General features: G+C 39.3%; 2 protein-coding genes across 4 annotated transcripts; one reads left to right on the top strand and one right to left on the bottom strand.

Moving 5' to 3' along the window:
• Nucleotides 1-1,295: 1,295 nt before the first annotated feature.
• Nucleotides 1,296-11,194, bottom strand: LOC141432414 (uncharacterized). Of its 3 annotated transcripts, none has more exons than XM_074093964.1 (6): nucleotides 11,001-11,194; nucleotides 8,986-10,917; nucleotides 7,671-7,799; nucleotides 6,294-6,509; nucleotides 3,175-3,598; nucleotides 1,296-3,064 (listed from the first exon to the last, which is right to left on the bottom strand). In XM_074093964.1, exons 1-6 carry the CDS (start codon nucleotides 11,020-11,022, stop codon nucleotides 3,061-3,063), a joined length of 2,727 nt encoding a protein of 908 aa, XP_073950065.1. In that variant the 5' UTR covers nucleotides 11,023-11,194; the 3' UTR covers nucleotides 1,296-3,060. The 3 variants fall into 3 exon arrangements, with proteins under 3 accessions (XP_073950065.1, XP_073950066.1, XP_073950064.1); XM_074093965.1 differs by having other exon boundaries at nucleotides 1,296-3,598; nucleotides 8,986-10,155; nucleotides 10,375-10,917; XM_074093963.1 differs by having other exon boundaries at nucleotides 1,296-3,598; nucleotides 11,001-11,192.
• Nucleotides 11,195-11,461: 267 nt separating this feature from the next.
• Wsck (tyrosine-protein kinase Wsck) lies at nucleotides 11,462-16,247 on the top strand. Its single transcript, XM_074093962.1, has one exon. The coding sequence runs from the start codon at nucleotides 11,746-11,748 to the stop codon at nucleotides 13,933-13,935; it is 2,190 nt and encodes a 729-aa protein (XP_073950063.1). The 5' UTR covers nucleotides 11,462-11,745; the 3' UTR covers nucleotides 13,936-16,247.
• Nucleotides 16,248-17,208: the final 961 nt, after the last annotated feature.

The following is a 17,208-nucleotide window of genomic DNA, read 5'->3' as shown; positions in this document are numbered from 1 at the left end:
AGAAAAAGTAGGTTATTGCCTATAAGTACTTTATTTGATACAAATAAATGTAAAAAGGAGAGACTTCTTCAACAATGGCAATTGTACTAGACTCTTCGTGTGCGAGTCCGGCTCGAGTTTGTCTTGTCGTTATATTTATATAATCCTGAAGACAGAAGAGCGTAATTTTTTGAGTTGTAATCCGCGTAATTCTTCATTCGGTTTTATACTAAAATCCAGTTTGTGCTAGACGACGGCCTGAAATAAGTTGTACCTACACAAATAAGTAGTCCTTTTGTATGAAACCAATATTACTACTCGCAACTAAAAAAAAATACGTTCCTGCTTCATCCTAAATAGTTTGTCTCGTCTCCGAGTGCAAATACAAATTTTTCACCAAATTAAATTTCAGCCGCCTGCTTCTTTTGACGAAATTACTTTGAAGATAAGTACCTATCGGGCTGCCTTATTCGTATTCGCGAACGTGGGTTCAGTCAACTCTCAAGTCGTTAACTTTAGTACCTTGTCGTATTAACTCGCGTAACCACATCAAAGAAACTCAATGTCAGTAGTTCTTTATCGCGTTCAAATTGAAGAATAAATCTAAATAATACTACATTACTATACATAAATTAAATAAACTAAGTACCTATATACCAGGTACCCATGTAGGAGTAGGTACCTTTAGATATATAGGTAGAAAATTTATTTGCATAGAATAAGTAGTTACATCAAATGTCATTCATTAATTAGATGGTAATGAAATGAGACAAAAGGTTGCATATCCTGCTATTTGTTCAATTTTCTTATACTAGCACACAAATCACATTTTCTAAAACAAAAACTTCTACTACGAAATTCGACGTTCGTATCGTACCGTCCTTTGCATTCTCGTATTAAAAAATATAAGCGCCAGCGGGACGAGAAGACATAAGGTTCGGCACTCCGTAGTATAGGGCCTGCATCCACCGGTTGCATGCAACTGTCGTCGGTCCACTTGGTGGAAGACCTACTAACGCTGCCTTTGGAAGTAGCCTAAGTTAATCATTAGTCAGAGAGTATAGCTTTTCAATAGTGAAACATTTTACTAGTTCTAGAGATACCTCATACAACTGATATGATATTGCACCCAGTGTTAAAGTAATTTCTTGGTTGAGCTATTAATAAAAACTGGCCAAATGTGACGGACTCGCGCACCGAGAGTTCCGTACAATTTGTAGGTAGATATATCTATCTATGAATATCCAGTGTTAGCAAGAAAGTGATCCTATAGGGTTCGTTTTGAAACCCTGAAAACGTTGCAAATAAAACCAACGTGTTACAAAAAATATTTTAATCCATTTCCAAGGGGGTAAAAACTTACAAAAGATTGACATAATTTTTCAAATTGAAAACCGTTGTGTACACAATATAACCGACGCAGTGTTAATACTGTTAGAACTACTTACTTACGAGTTAAAGAACTTAAAAACGGAAAATTTATTAGTAATTAATATTATAAATTTATATTGTAAAGACTTTTAGCAAATTAATTTTAGGAATATGCGTGTATTTTGATACTACCTCAAACTTTAAGGGCAGTTAGTCAAGGCCCTAATAATCACATTTTATTATGTTTTAGTAAAAAAAATACTTATTATTTTCCTTACAAAATTAATTAGCACGCAATGTATCACTACACGATACTACTCTGTTTTTATTCAAAACGTCGCACTTGTTGACGTGACAGCTGTCACAGAACGCTTCTCTCTAGAGTTGTGGATAACGCTCATTTTCGAGGCATAAAGACTCGAACCCTTAAGACTCCAGAGTCTTAAAGACTCGACAATATTTCACAATTAAATTGGCTTATTTTATGCGTATGGATGCAAGATACCGAGTCTTTAGGGTTCGAGTCTTTAAGCCTCGAAATGAGAGTTTTTCACAACACTACTCTTCGTATCAAATTATTGTACGCATTACATTGCTGCTCGAAAAAAATTCAAAAATTAATTACGCTCTGGTAGTTAATGCTAAATTAACAATTTGTTTTGATATCGGTTCACACCACTTAAATCTTCGTCTGGTTACAGTTTGAGGTAGTATCAAAAATACACGCTGTATACATATTAGACTGCGTTTACAATAGATACGTGCAATGTATGTGTTTTTCATGAACTATTAGAAACGCTTCATTTACCTATTGTCGCACAGCACTAGTCGAAACTTAGTCTACGGCAATAGTTGTTATGATGTATAATAACATCTCGGAATAGTGACTGTCGCAAAATATATGACGGGCGTCGCTATCACCGCGCGCATTGAGTTTCGTGGTACGAGGCACGCAGTTCTTGGCAAATGTCTGGCTAGGTGGGCGAGCGGACTCGGTGGACATTTGCCATTTTATTCTAGAATACACTACGAGTGCATCGTTTTATACAGGTAATAGCTGTTTAAGATTATTGTTTTGATTCGTAGATTTGTTACTGTTATATTAGCGGGCCGCGATTTTAAAGAATTAAGAACCCCAGATACCGTATTGTCGAACGCGCTGACTTTCGCGATAGAAGTGTTAAAATTGTTTTTTTATAAATTCTCAGCGAACTGACCATAGTTGATTAGTATAATGAGATAATTTTGGTTATAACAACACGTCTGCTACGACTTCATACGAAAGAAAAACACTTCAAACTATCTATACTTGGTGACTGAAATTTCGACCTTAATTATAGGTAGTAACATTATGTTTTAAAAAGTACAAATATATTTATGAGGTAAACTTTAATTTTATAAACAGGAAGTTTCAAATGGCGGTTATGTTATTTATTTGTACTATTTCAATGGCGTGCTACGTTTCAAAGGTCTCCATTCGAGACGCGTATAAAACCGTAGCGATATAAAATTAGGCATAAAGACATAACTACAAAACTAATAATAAGAAGAATACAAATGTTATTGCTTGTATTGCCATCCAGAATAGATGACGCCGCATTTTCGCTTCAACACCCAACACACTGCTGCTGCTGCTGGGCACAAGCCTCCTCCCAGAATTTCGTGGCACATTTTTGTACAAACCTCAGAAGATTCTGTTACAGCTTCCAGTTATCTAGTAGAAGTACAGGATCTCTAAATAAATAACTAAAAACACGATCAATGTGACCATGAAAGTGAGGCGGTACAACGTTATAATTCCTCCAAGCGGCGTCAAAGCGCTACCCATTAATATTCCTGGATTTCATCTGCAGCTCGAACCGTCGGTTGGTCCTCACCCCCTTTATAACGGTCCTGCACTCTTTCCTCTTCTCATCTATTTTCTCCGCTTGCGTGAAGGACTTCTCCCTCATTATCGTCTGTTTCGCCGCCGCGCGTCGCAGCGACGTAGCGCCAGCAAGCGACGGCTGCGAGACCTCTCTTCTCAGACCAGTAAGCACTTTAGCTTTGATCTCCTTTGGTTTCTTGTCTACTTTGATAGGGACGCTGAAGGGGTTCACGTCGCAGTTCATTTTGAAGCCGAAGCGCGTGTATCCTTTCTGTAGAGTGTCCAGCGTTGGCAGCTTAAACGCTGGTTTCGCTGGCGTGGCCGGCTTGGCTGGTGTGGTCGGTTTTGGCGGCGTCTCTTTCGATTTCAATTCTTGTGTCACTGAAAACAATATAGAAGATATATAAGACACGAGACCTTTATATCCACTCGAGCTGCAGGCAAGCGTTGATAGTTACATCGAAGGTAAAATGGGTTTTTTTGATCAAGTTACGTGTATATCTTGCTTTTCTCAGTGCAAAAAAATGTTAATTTACTACCTTTTATTTATCATGCATTGCTATTTCAATAGTATCTGCGCGTCACACAACATCAGCTAAATGTACTGATTTATTCATCAATCTCCACTTAAAATTGTAGAAAAACTTTTTCAGCGGAATAAATTTAAACTTTGAGAGAAGAACTAAAAACCCTAACACCGAGTCGCATTTATAAATTTTGAGGGGTCTAGTGACGGAATGCTAAATGACGAAAATACAGAAATGTCTTGATGATATTGGTGAAACCGAAATTTTATTTCGCGTTATCAAAAAGTACAATTAATATTTGGCTTCACATTACTGATAGTGACATTTATGAAGCAAATAAAAAGATACCTATCATATCTTTGATAGTAAGACGTGTCGTAATGGAAATGAGTAACTTATGAAACGTATAATTATTATTAATTCTGAGTCATGAAGGTTTATTGTAGCATTTTAACTTTGCGACGCCATCTATTGACATCGCGGTGTATTACGTCGAGTCAGTAGTGGCGTAAGCTCGCCAACATAAATCTGACCGTGAATTTAATGTACACAGTAAAAAACGTGTACTAGATTCGAAACTACTAAAAAGTAGGGAAACACATAAAAATTAAGCTAATAATTTTGCATATTATTGCCCATTATGTTTTAATTCATGTGACCTGCAATGTAACTAGGGCCTTGCATAGTAAGCAGATTTACTTAGTGTTCTAAGCCTAGCTGGACCATTTACCAACGCAGTAAGATCGTGGGACAGAATTTTGCTTTGTTGTTCAGCAATTTCGCTTGTACAGTCTAGTACAGTGGTGGGCAAACTTTCTTCATGGGGGGGCAGAAAGTTACAGATATTTTAGAGGAGGGCCAGGATTACACCGTTCTATTTTATATTTTTTTTATGTTTTTGCCAAATTATTAAATTATATTATGATAGCGGGCCATATAGGTAGGTAGGTAGGTCGCTTTGAAGGAAGGGCCGGATTAATCCCTTCGCGGGCCGTACTTTGCCCATCACTGGTCTAGTAGGAAACTGAATCACGTACAGATGTTGTGAATAATGTTTTGCCATCGTAATTTGTCGGAAAAGTTCATATTTATCTTGCTTCCTCAACTAGCTTACTGAATGTTAATTGAGAAAGAATAGGTAAATACAAGTTTTTCGACAAAATGCGATGGCAACTACACTACATATCTACCAGGGAGCAGCCTTTGTACTAATAACTAATGTCATGCTGACATCCCATACATTTGTCAAAGTAATCATAGCTAAATTGATTATGAAAAGGTTTCACCCTGATACAGTCGCTATCAGATTTTTGGAGCGGCCAAGGTGATCAAAAATATCGAAACATGAACTCTAATACCTTAATAATAGAGTGCGTTTCGATATTTTTAACCACCTTGGCCGTTGCGAAATATCTGATAGGACTGTACGTGATTCAGTTCCGCTAACTATATACATAAGTGCCTTATTTAGGCAGGTTTTTTTATCAGAACATTTTGTTTTGGAGTTGTAGGCCCTTAGGTGTTGACAAAGCTCGACACAATGAGAAAGAAGAGGTTTCAAATTTGAACAAATACACCTGAAAGGGACTGTTCAAGTATTACGTAAGCACAGAAAGGGTTCCATGTTTTGTTTACTTTTACTGACAAGGAGAGGGCTGCCTTAAAATGTTTAAAACTTTGCTTACGTCTACTGTAATGCGTTTAAACGAGCAATTTTTGTATATCGTCACGTAGCTACTTAAAAAAAATACTATTTTTAATCAATCAATAAAATTGACCCTTGGAATAATAATCCCACTAATATTATTAATGTAGTTTACAGTAAATCTGCTTGTTTGGTACCTCTTCACGTCTAAACCGATTTAGATGAAATTCAGTAAGTATACATATAGTTCGAGTCCTGGGGAAGGACATTGGACAGTTTTTATGCCGGAAAATTCCATATTAATTCCGTAATTATATTATTATGAAAAAATGACTATCTGCCAAGTTCCTTGCGGCGCATTCTTCTTGGCAATGATGGTCTTTCCGAAAGCGCTGGTAGTTTAAAAAATGACGTGTAAAAGTGCCCATTGCGGCCTATTTACTGAATAAATTTACTGGAAAAAAAAAATTGAAATTTGAATTTGAATTTTTGAATTTGACCGCGCGCTTCGTAGATGGCGCTAAAGTAATTATTGCACACGGGCGCTACATGGGCTAAAGAAGCCTCTGATTAAAATCTTAGTTCTTAGTTCTTGTGCTTAGTTCTTAGAGCTTTAGACACAAGATGGCCAAGTGGTTAGAGAACCTGACTACGAAGCTTGAGGTCCCAGGTTTGATTCCCGGCCGGGGCAGATATTTGTATGAATAATACGATAATACGAATGTTTGTTCTCGGGTCTTGGATGTTTAATATGTATTTAAGTATGTTTATCTATTGCCTAGTACCCATAGTACAAGCTTTGCTTAGTTTGGGACTAGGTCAATTGGTGTCAAGTGTCCCACTATATTTATTTATTTATTTAGCTTTACAGTCTCGACAACACGATTTCAGGCTCCAGGCTCACCTCTAGGGCTGCTCCGCTCCAGCACAGCCAGACTCCCGGTGGGCTCGAGCAGGCGGCGAGCGCGGCGCGCGTGGCGCTGCTGGCAGTCATCCAGGGACTCCATCCGCTCGAACCGGCGCGCGTGGAGCGCCGCGAAGTTCGGCAGACGCGTGCCCTTTGTCTCAGACTTCGGCTTCGACGGGGTCGTGGTCTTTTGGGGAGTCGCGGACATTTTTGCTGGAAGGGCATAAAATAAATGAGTAATGGGAGTTCGGTAGACGCGTGCAGTTCGTCTTATGCTGGCACTACACTTGGCATATTCGCCGAAATATTTGCATGTACGAAAGAGATGCGTTTAATTTCTAGCATGAGCGTTTGAGATGTCAATAGCGCAACGCGAATACACAATGCCAAGTGCCACTATTAGAGTTCGATTTCGACGGGGTCGTGATCTTTTGAGTGAGTAACCCCGATTGAGCTAATCCTAAATTTAACCGTGTTATGGCTTGTACAATTTTTAAACCCCCACGCAAAAGAGGGGTGTTATAAGTTTGACACCGTCTATCTGTGGCATCGTAGCTCCCCAATGGATGGACCGATTTCCATGCGGTTTTTTATGTGAAAGCGAGTTCCTTGCGGTGGTATCAGTTTAGCTGTTTTTGAAATATTGAAATTCGAAATGACAATATCGCGGATTATTTTAACTTTTATAAGTTGGTTAGGTTATCCTTAGCATAGCTGTCCCTTTCTGAAAGGTGATGGCTGGCAGCTCGCTCTCTCTGGTCAGCTATTAAAATCAACAGAAGTTAACAGCGACAATCTTCTGTCCGAAAAAAAGGGGAACGAAGCTGCAGTTGCTTAGCCTTATTTGTTAAAATTTGCAGAGAGGGACGCCAAGCAAAGGCGCCCAAATTTACTTTTGCCCCAATTCAACCGTACAAATTTTATAAATGTGAAAGTTTTTGAAGATGTTTCTAACTCAATCACGTCTAACCCGCTGAACCGATTTAGATGAAATTCGGTATACAGATAGTTTGAGTCCCGGGGAAGGACATAGGATAGTTTTCATCGCGGAAAATTTCATAGTTCCCGCGGGGTAGTGATAAATGAATACTACGCGGACGGAGTCGCGGGCAACAGGCTAGTAATTTCATAGATCCAGCAGCACTGAACCCTGGGTTAGAAGTTAACTAGTTGTTTTCTCTAGTATACGTTTCGCATACTAGTGCAGCTCAGGCGAGCCGCGACCACTTGATAGTCATCATGAAGGCTCACTACTGAATACTGATCCTCAAGGGAACCGACAAGTCGACAGCCCCTCTGCCAGCCAAGCGAGTAGTGACACTAGTGACTTAGGATTAGGAGATGTGCAAGGCTTAGTATACAAGTGCAGCTTACCCATAGCGCTGGCGGTGCGGGCGCGGACTCCTCGCTCTGGGGGCCGCACGTCCGCGAGCCGCGAGCGCTTGGCGCGAGCCTCGGTCTCTTCGCACTGCGTGAATGACCGCTTGCGCCCCGCGACAGGCGCTGCCAAATACAGGAAATATTAACCACAACTAATAAAGAGTATTTTATTTTATTAGGCAATTAACCTGTATATTTAATAGGGCATCAAGTGTCCAGCATTAGCTACTAAAATATTATATTACAGTGCAGTGAAGGAAAAAATGCTGCCGAAATCTAAAAATTCAATGGCGTATTTGAAGTTACCAATAGCGTTCATAAATGGGCCTGCATTGGAACTACGGCCCAAGCTTACTCATTGTGAATGGAGGCCTGTGTCTTGCAACCGGACGTATATAGGCTGAAATTAATTGATTATATTACTCCATAAAACTGGCCAAGTGAGAGCATGCATCTCTTATTTTTTTACTTGTTATAGCGGCAACAAAATTGTGCAGTTGATGATGAAGTCTTCTTATTATAGTCATGAGACTCAAGCTGAAACCATGAGGTTTCTATATGACCAAAGAGCTGTTATATTTAAAATTCCAGCTGTTTTTAACGAAATTAATGGCCCAAGAAATGGAATATTTCAAAGATTGTGGTCCCAAAAAAGTACAGATGTGTAAGTTGCAGAAAGTTTCCAAAAAGTTGGAAAAGTTCATGGAAATTTCTGGAAATTTTCACAAGAAATATAGGAAATTTAAATTTAAGAAACGGAAAGTTTCAACCCCCATACAAAATTGTGAGAAGATTTCCTGTATGAAAAATTCTGCAATTTTGGAAAGTTTCCTTTGGCACATCAGTACAAAAAAGGATCACATTTCACTGGTAAGTGCTGTAATTTACTAATAATTGTTGAACATGAAAAAAAAACTGTACCCATTAATAAATAAATAAATATATGAATATGAAACTGGCAAAATTGATTCCAGGAGTAATAAATAATACCATTTTTATTCCTTTTATTATTACTTCTGTGGTACAGACTGACATAGAGCCTTGTTTCCCTTGGCAAGCTTTAGTACTGGATTATCCCAGTATATATACAATATTTCAGTCAGAGCCTTGGATTGCAATGGTGAATTAGAAAAACGCCAACCCCAAAGAAAATCGTTTTCTAAGCTAGTTTTCCCATACACTGAAATCTACAATGGGCTCAGCTTAAGTGAAGAGATAAATTTAATAACCTGTAGATTTTAAAACCAAAATGTACAGTAATCATATGCTGACCTGACTGTCTGAAAACAGTTTGAAATGAGATGCTTACCACTTTCTTCATAAACAAAGCTCTTATTGGATCCTTTGAGGTTTGACTTGATGATCTTGCTCTTCCTCTGCATGACCACCACGGGATTGTTAACGGGGCTACAGAACATAACCCGTGTCGTCCTGGGCACCTCAGACAATGAGGATCTCACCGCTGCCTTCTCAATAGAATGTGTTAAGTTCAGCACACTCTTTTTCTCAGACCGTTTACCATTTGAATGGTATGGAGTACACCCAGCTGTGGGAATTGTTTGGAGCTTGGCAGGAGTCCGTTTTGGAGACAGAGGCACTTCTTGCTTGTCTTTAGTGAAGGTGCCTTCTCTTTTCAATGGTACTATCGCTAGTTTGGACTCTGGAGTCTTGTTTTCCTTTAAAGAACTTTCCAACATTGATTCTTCCATAGAACTTTCAACTAGAACTGGTGTCTGGTTGAGAATGTTTTCAGTTTTTGAATCATCATCAGTAATACTGATCTTGGATAATTCATCAGACTTGTCCAAGGTAATGTTTGATGGTTCCGAAGTATCAGAACTTATGAGTGACGATTTTGAGTCAGACTTTAATTGAGTGTCAGTTTTGTCAAATGTTGAGTCAAATTTGGGTTGTTTGTCAAAGGTTGTATTTAAGGATTCTTGTTTGGCATTGTCAGTTTTTCTAGATATTTCAAAAGTGCCATTTAAAAGTGATGAGTCTTTGGAAACTAAGGATTTTCTTGGTGAAGATCTCTTTGCCTGTCCAATAATACCATTGGAGCTTTGTGATTTTAAAGAAGGTACATCATTAATTGGTTCTTTGATGCTTGATTTTCTTATTTTTCTAGTGTTAGTGTCTTCAATGTCATCTTTTTCAAATGTCACATTTAAAATTCCATTAGGTTTCTTCTGCATATCTAAATTAACCACATCTGTTTTGGTTGATATTGGAACATCAATATTTTCGATAGTAACATTCAATAAGTTTGATTTCCTTTTCATTTTGTTAACAGGCATTTCAATCGTAGGTTCTTTCTCAAAGGTAGTATTAAGCTTTACAGAAACTTGTGACTTCAAGTCACCATCAAAAGTGGTGTTTTTCAAACTAGATTTCCTCCTCTTGCTTTCTCCGATAGCAACTTCAGGTTCCTTATCAAATGTAGTGTTTACTGGTGCATCAACATCCATTTCAACTGCTTCTGGAAAATGACAGTCAATGGATTTATTTTTTAAGCTTGACCTTTTGTTTTTGCTTCTTGGAGCACTATCATGTACAGCAGCATTGTTCCCATTAGGAACAGGAAGTGGAGAGCTTTTATGTTTTGGGGACAGGATACCATTATTTACATGTACCGGGCTACCAGCAGCACTGTGGAAGGAGTCTGTGGACATGTTACTGTCATTTTTCTTGTCCTTACCTTCGTCAACTTGCTCTACAGAAGCATTGGATTGTGAATGTTTCTTTCTCTTATTTTTCTTCTTTCCTTTGACCTCATTTTCTTTGTCAGTTGCTTGTTCTGTTACTTTCTTAGTTTTCTTTTTGTTTTTCTTACCCTTTGACTTGCCGTTTGTGATTGTCACCACTTCAATTGCTTCAGCATGATGGGGTGTTTCAGGGGCTTCCTCTACGGCGGTCTCGGAGAACTTTTTGGTGCGTCTTGTTTGTCTCAACTGTTTCTTAGTAGTTGGAGGGTCAACCTCTTCTGATATTGAATTTTGTTCTTTAAGAGTTCGCTGCACACGGCCTGGTTTAGCCACATTTTCATCTTCAATGTTACTAGAGCACGTAACTTCCTCGTCAGCTGGATAACAAACGTAATTCCGACGTTTTTTAGTTTTGATTATGATTTCCTGAAAGTCACTATTATCCACTACACGTTTGCTTCGAGTCTTCCTCTCGATCTTGGAAACAGGCTCAGTTTCAGTTTGTTCAATATCCTCATCAGATGGATTGTGAATACCTAAAATACGGAAAATATTGCTAATTAATTGTGTTTACTAAACAGTAAACAGTGATATCGTCTAACTTCGTTTTTTTACTTACGTTTTCCAGATCTTGTAGACATTTTTATTATCTTTAACGTGAACTTTACAAAAGTAAACCTTAAAACAATATCTGTTTACATCAATACATTAATTATTTTGTTTGTAGTCCGTTTTATAACGAATACATTTCAAACCTCGGTCGGTTTTGATTTTTCAGCCTTACGTTGGTACTACTAGCTTACTGTCAATACTGTGTCATGTTATAGGTAGTAAAAGATTGGTTCACACGATGAAATAAAAAAACATATTATCAGAAATACCTCTTCGAGATCTGATGGTTTCCTACTAAATACAGACGGCCGCTAGTTTTTATACTTTTTGAAGAAATTTCGTTTCTGTAGAATTACATATTTAATTTCAGCTTATCCCAACTTTTTTTTAATTATATAAAAAATCGTTTTGACATTAGCTGCCTTGTTTTAAATAACGATCAAAACGCAATCAAGCAAGGTGAATGAAGAAATCCATTTAATATTCGTTAACTAACGGAACTAAACGTAAATTCACTCAACCGCTCAACGCTCGACTCCGCATCTATCTCGTATTTATTTTAACTATTGACCAAACAAGAAAAGTTTTTACAACAGCGTATTACTACAGTTTCAAACCTCGAGAACTTCTTACTAAAGTGAGCATTCTAAGTTATAATAAGTGAAGTTTTATTTTCAATTAGTTACGATAATGCCTGATAAAGACGTAAGTTAACGTCAAATTAACCTATGACTCAATACCGAGAATAAACAATGGAACCTCCTTGTGCTGGGTGGCTGTGTGTACTGCTGGCGGTTGTATTGTGCGTAGACGTGGGCATGAGTGACCGCGGGGACTATATTGGCTGCTATCGGCTGAAGGAAGGCATTTTGAACACTCACACTGGACAGTTTGTGGACGTTTGCCTCTCCGCCTGCGAACAACTCTACTACAAATACGCGCTCATCGGTAACGAATCAACCTGTTTCTGTAGCAACACACCCGGCACGTTCAAACTCTCGCTAGACTCCTGTGACTCCCCATGCCCTAAGAACGAGACTCAAAAATGCGGCGGGATCAACACAGCAAGTGTTTATGATACGGAAGTGACCGTTCCCGGCCCGCCGGAGCCCGTCAATGTCACGAAGGTCACCGAGACCACTGTCAGAATATCATGGAAACAGCCTGAAGCATTCTCGTTTATCACTGGCTATGTTATTCGTGCAGACATTATAGAAACCTATGCTGATACTACTTTTAACCCGCCTGAATGGAGAGTTTCCAATGACACATTTAGTTTAGAGTTGCCCAACTTGCATCCAGGTTCAAGCTACATCATTAGTGTAGCTGGTGCCAATGACGAAGACGAGGGGCCCAAAGTGACCACTCGAGTTGAAACTGTAATAGGAACCCCCTCCCCTAGCCCACCAGATATAGTAGTCAAAGAGAGACATGGAGATCAAATGTTGGTGCATATTCCTAAAGCTACAAATGTTAATGGTCCAGTCTCCTTGTATAGGGTGGTTGTGTCCATCGAGCTGTACCAGCAAGGTCTCATCACTTCAAGCCTCAGCAACTATAGCTATGCCAGCAGCATGGACATTCCTTACTACATCACAGCGGAACTTGACCCTGATGATATCAAAGCTGATTTTGTTATTGGAGACAGACACACATACAATGGGTTCTACAATGCACCCTTGCCATTGACCAACGAAATTGATGTGTCCCTTGGTATTGTCAGTGAGAAGAATAATGTGAGAAAAATCAGATATGCTGAGTCTACTAAGAAAATAATTTTAAATATTAACGAGCCGGAAGATGTTAATCCGATGGTTGTGGCCCTGGGAGCTGGCATCGCTATAGGGGTTGTTCTACTACTGATTGGAGTGGGCATGATCATAGTTCTCAGGAAGAGAATCCATATGGTCCGTCTCCAGAGGGGTTCCCAGTCTATGCCTCTGAGCCTCAGTGAGCCTTGTGTAGAAATAGAAAATGCTGGTTTTTTACAAGAAGATGAGGTAAAGGTAGACTACTATAGTAATTTGAAAAGAAAACTGTGGAATATTCCAAGGAATCTCATTGATATAGATATATCATGTGTTGTAGGAGTGGGCAGCTATGGAAAGTTCACCAAAGCCAACGTGCAGCAGCATGGGGGTCAGACCTCTGGCCTAGTTCAGGTCATAAATGATAGAGAGATGGAAAAACCTGACAAGAAACTTATGTTACAGGAGCTTGATCTTCTCATCAAATCCTGTGAACACGAAAATGTAATCTCTCTCATTGGAATAAGCGAAACCAACACAACACTGTTTGTTGTCCTCCAGGACACCAAATACACTCTCAAGGAGATGCTTCTGCAGAGCAGGCAGCGGGATTTACAAAATAACAAGTTCTGCCTCATCACTGAAAACAGGGTATTGCAACTGTGTGCAGATATCGCAACGGGAATGGAATATTTGCACAGCAAGTCAATCATACACAAGCGTCTGAGTTGCCGCAATATTGTGATCGGTGACAACGGTGTTGCGAAAGTGTCTGGTTTTGGATTAGCGCATATGAGGCCGTTGCATGAAACCCCTGACTACACGAGATGGACGGCGTGCGAGATGTTGCGACAGACGAGGTTTAATCCCAAAGCTGATGTTTGGTCTTATGGGTGTCTGGTGTGGGAGGCGCTAACGCTGGGTGGGACGCCCTACGCTCACACAGCAAATAAAGACGTGGTTGCGAGGGTGCTTCGGGGCATGCGGGCTCCGCAGCCCTCGTACGTCGGCGACGAACTGTTCCAGCTATGCCTGCAGTGCTGGCAGGTGGACCCCGACGAGCGGCCCGCCTTCTCCTCGTTGTTGCGGGAAGTCCTACCTCTGGCAGAGGGCCCCGGCACCAGAAGTCTAAGCTTCACTCACTATAACGGTTTTAACTACGAACCCCATGTACCGCAATATGAAATTATTTAGCATTGTCAATAAGATTATTTGCTAGGATTTTTTAAAGCACCTGAATAGGTGGATTCTTTTATGTAGATAGGATAGGTAGCTAGCTCGACATCCAAAGATTTAAGGTGGCAGCTTTAGTTGCCTGTTTAATGTTTGTAAAAAATATCTGACCTTACATTTTTTATGATTGTTGACGAGTGCAAACATAGCAAGCAGTATTTTTTACATGACGTAACAATCTATTTTAGCTTGTTACCTTTAAGTGTAGTTTAAGTACTTAATACATTAACCACCATTATGATAGCCATTAACAGTATAGTTAAAATGAGAAAAGTTTTTCCATGACAGTCTTTATGACATTGGCATAAAATTGATTTTGAATTGGCCTGTGTAAAAACTTTTTTAACTACATCTATAACATATTTTATACATTAGTAGATATAAAATGAACGCGCGAATTGCATAGACTGTAATTACGTTTTGTGAATCTCCTTTAGAATGTAGAATTGGCTGACAAATTAACTTCAAATTGATGGCCAAATCTTGGCTTACCAAATTATAATACAACTTTATTTCGTATTTACGTATTATACCTACAGTCAATTGCAGCCATATCTACAAAGAAAGCTCAAAGACGTATATAGCAATTATAAGGGCCTTGTCACACGGGATGCATCAGCATCCTCTGGTCCATGCAGATGGAATGAAATGTGTTCATTGACTGGACCAGAAAACAAAAATCACCTTAGTGATAAGATCTGAAAGCTTGTTTCTAGTTATGCATATATAGCAGATAATGTGCTCAAACTTGTTTTATAACACAAAATTTGAACAACTTATCAGTTAAAAATGCCGACATAAGTTAGGGTACAAAACCCTTTGTAAAGCAATAACTTAGGTATGTTGTCGCGATTATTGAACATAGGAGTGGAACAAATTTAAATGAATTGGTTTCTGTTCTGATTTGTTTCATTCCAATAATTAGGTATTAAGGATATATTTAATTATCAATACAGACAATGTTCTGTACACTAACAAGTGCAATTTTTTTTAAAGATATAATGCACTATTTAAGGTAGGCACTTTTAAGTTTTTAATAACTACCATAATTATGACTTGTAAAGATATAACATGATATAAATAGTACCTTGCTTACGTACGTACTTTACGTTACGTTACTTATTTAGTACGTACTTACCGAACCAGCAATGAGTTAATATATGAAGCAGACAAGATATTCAGAAATAAAAAAAGCCTCAGCATAGGCTGCGTTTCCACCAGAGATATGCGTGGAATGTGTTTGCATGAACCCAGTGGCGGTGTGGCGCAGCGTGGGTATCAGCCGTCAGGGGCGGAAGAAAATTATTCACACCTCTATTGTAGAATCCTTCACTACATTCTGGATTCAATTTACGCCCTCGCCGTAAATACGCCATTTTGCTCCCTTGTGACACAAATAACTATTGCCGCCCTCTTATTTAGGGTACTTATTCTAATCAGTCCGGTCTGATCGGTCGGAATTGTCATAATCCCAGCCTATACACGTCCCACTGCTGGGCACAGTCCACCTCTCAGTATGAGAACACTTAGGCCGTAGTTCCCACGCGGGCCCAGTGCGGATGGGGAACTTAACACATACCATTAAATTTTTATGGTATTTTGCCGCCCGCGCCCCAACTACGTTACGCCACTGGCGTTAGGGTGGGTGAGTCTTAAAAAACTAAAATGTATGGTATTAACGAACATGTATATTGTATTGTAAAACCCTTTGTTGTGATGTCATTATTGTTCTCGCTGTACTAAGCTGTTTCCACTAGCTAGAGCTGCACAGAGCGAGGTTGGTTCATGACGGACATTCCTCGCAACGCACCGCACCCTCATACATCTCTGGTGGAACGCTGCCTGAATAAGTCTAGCCCGGCCTAATTACATAATAGAATTGAGGTGTTCATATATTTTGAGCACCTTGCTCAAGACGGGTAGCAGCGTGACCGCGGCTCGTTTTGTCGCTCAGTACCTACGTCCCTTTTTATCACAGTAGAAGAGAGGATGTAGTAAGCAAAAAGTGCTGCATACATATTTTTGAAGTTGATGTGTTAGTTATTGTACTTAGTAGATAAAGTTTTCTACTTAATTATTTTAAGTGATTTGTATATAATGCATTTTTTTAATGATCTGACTGTTCATTCCTTTAAAAATGATATTATTATATCGATCTCACGACTATTTTTCTCTCTAGACAATTATATAGCAGCTCAAAACTTAGTTTTAGCTTGTGGCACACGATTTATATTTATATTTTATATGTATTAAATAAATACTTAATTTATACACATGTATATTTGGTGTTTCTTGATGAATGCCCTTTACCATTCAACATTCTGGCTCCACCCTAATTAAACCCTAAACCGCCGCCCGCGAATTTAATTCATGTGAACTATTATTGAGAGCCGTGGTGGCCTAGTGGTTTGACCTATCGCCTCTCAAACAGAGGGTCGTGGGTTCAAACCCCGGCTCGCACCTTTGAGTTTCTCGAAATTCATGTGCGCGGAATTACATTTGAAATTTACCACGAGCTTAGCGGTGAAGGAAAACATCGTGAGGAAACCTGTACAAACCTGCGAAGCAATTCAATGGTGCGTGTGAAGTTCCCAATCCGCACTGGGCCCGCGTGGGAACTATGGCCCAAGCCCTCTTGTTCTGAGAGGAGGCCTGTGCCCAGCAGTGGGACGTATATAGGCTGGGATGATGATGATGATGATGTACTATTATTATCTCAGTAATAATATACTGAGCGGCAAAAAATCTGGCCCTCAAATGTATGCAGTCATAAGTAATTTTGTATGTAGTGGACCAAATTTTGTGCGCGTAGTGTAGTGACCAAATTTTTTCTGTAGCCCTGGTTTAGAGCATATTTAGATATGATAATGTGCTTTTAGTCCCATGAAGCGCAGGATAATTTTAATCCCGGAAAATTGCAATTTCCCGCGCTATAAGCGCTGAATTCCCATTAGCGCCAACGCACACCCTGCACTATAGGTAAAGACGCCTCTGTATAAGCGAATTCTGCGCGGACGGAGTCGCGGGTAACAACTAGTTAATAATATTTTAGGTAGCTACCTTGCAACACTCGTGCAAAAGAATGTCTTTAGACGTAGCGGCTAACAAACACACACACATTCACAAACTTTCGCATTTAGATGTGAAAGTTTAACGTTTGTTACTAATGCAACCATCATCAGCAGGATGTGAGCAGGAAGACGTCCACTGTCTGTGGAACAGAACGCCACAATG

This window comes from Choristoneura fumiferana, chromosome 11 (genome assembly GCF_025370935.1).
Source record: "Choristoneura fumiferana chromosome 11, NRCan_CFum_1, whole genome shotgun sequence".
NCBI lineage: Eukaryota > Metazoa > Arthropoda > Insecta > Lepidoptera > Tortricidae > Choristoneura > Choristoneura fumiferana.
Note: the sequence above shows the minus strand (reverse complement) of the source record. Positions and strands in the feature narration are given on the sequence as shown.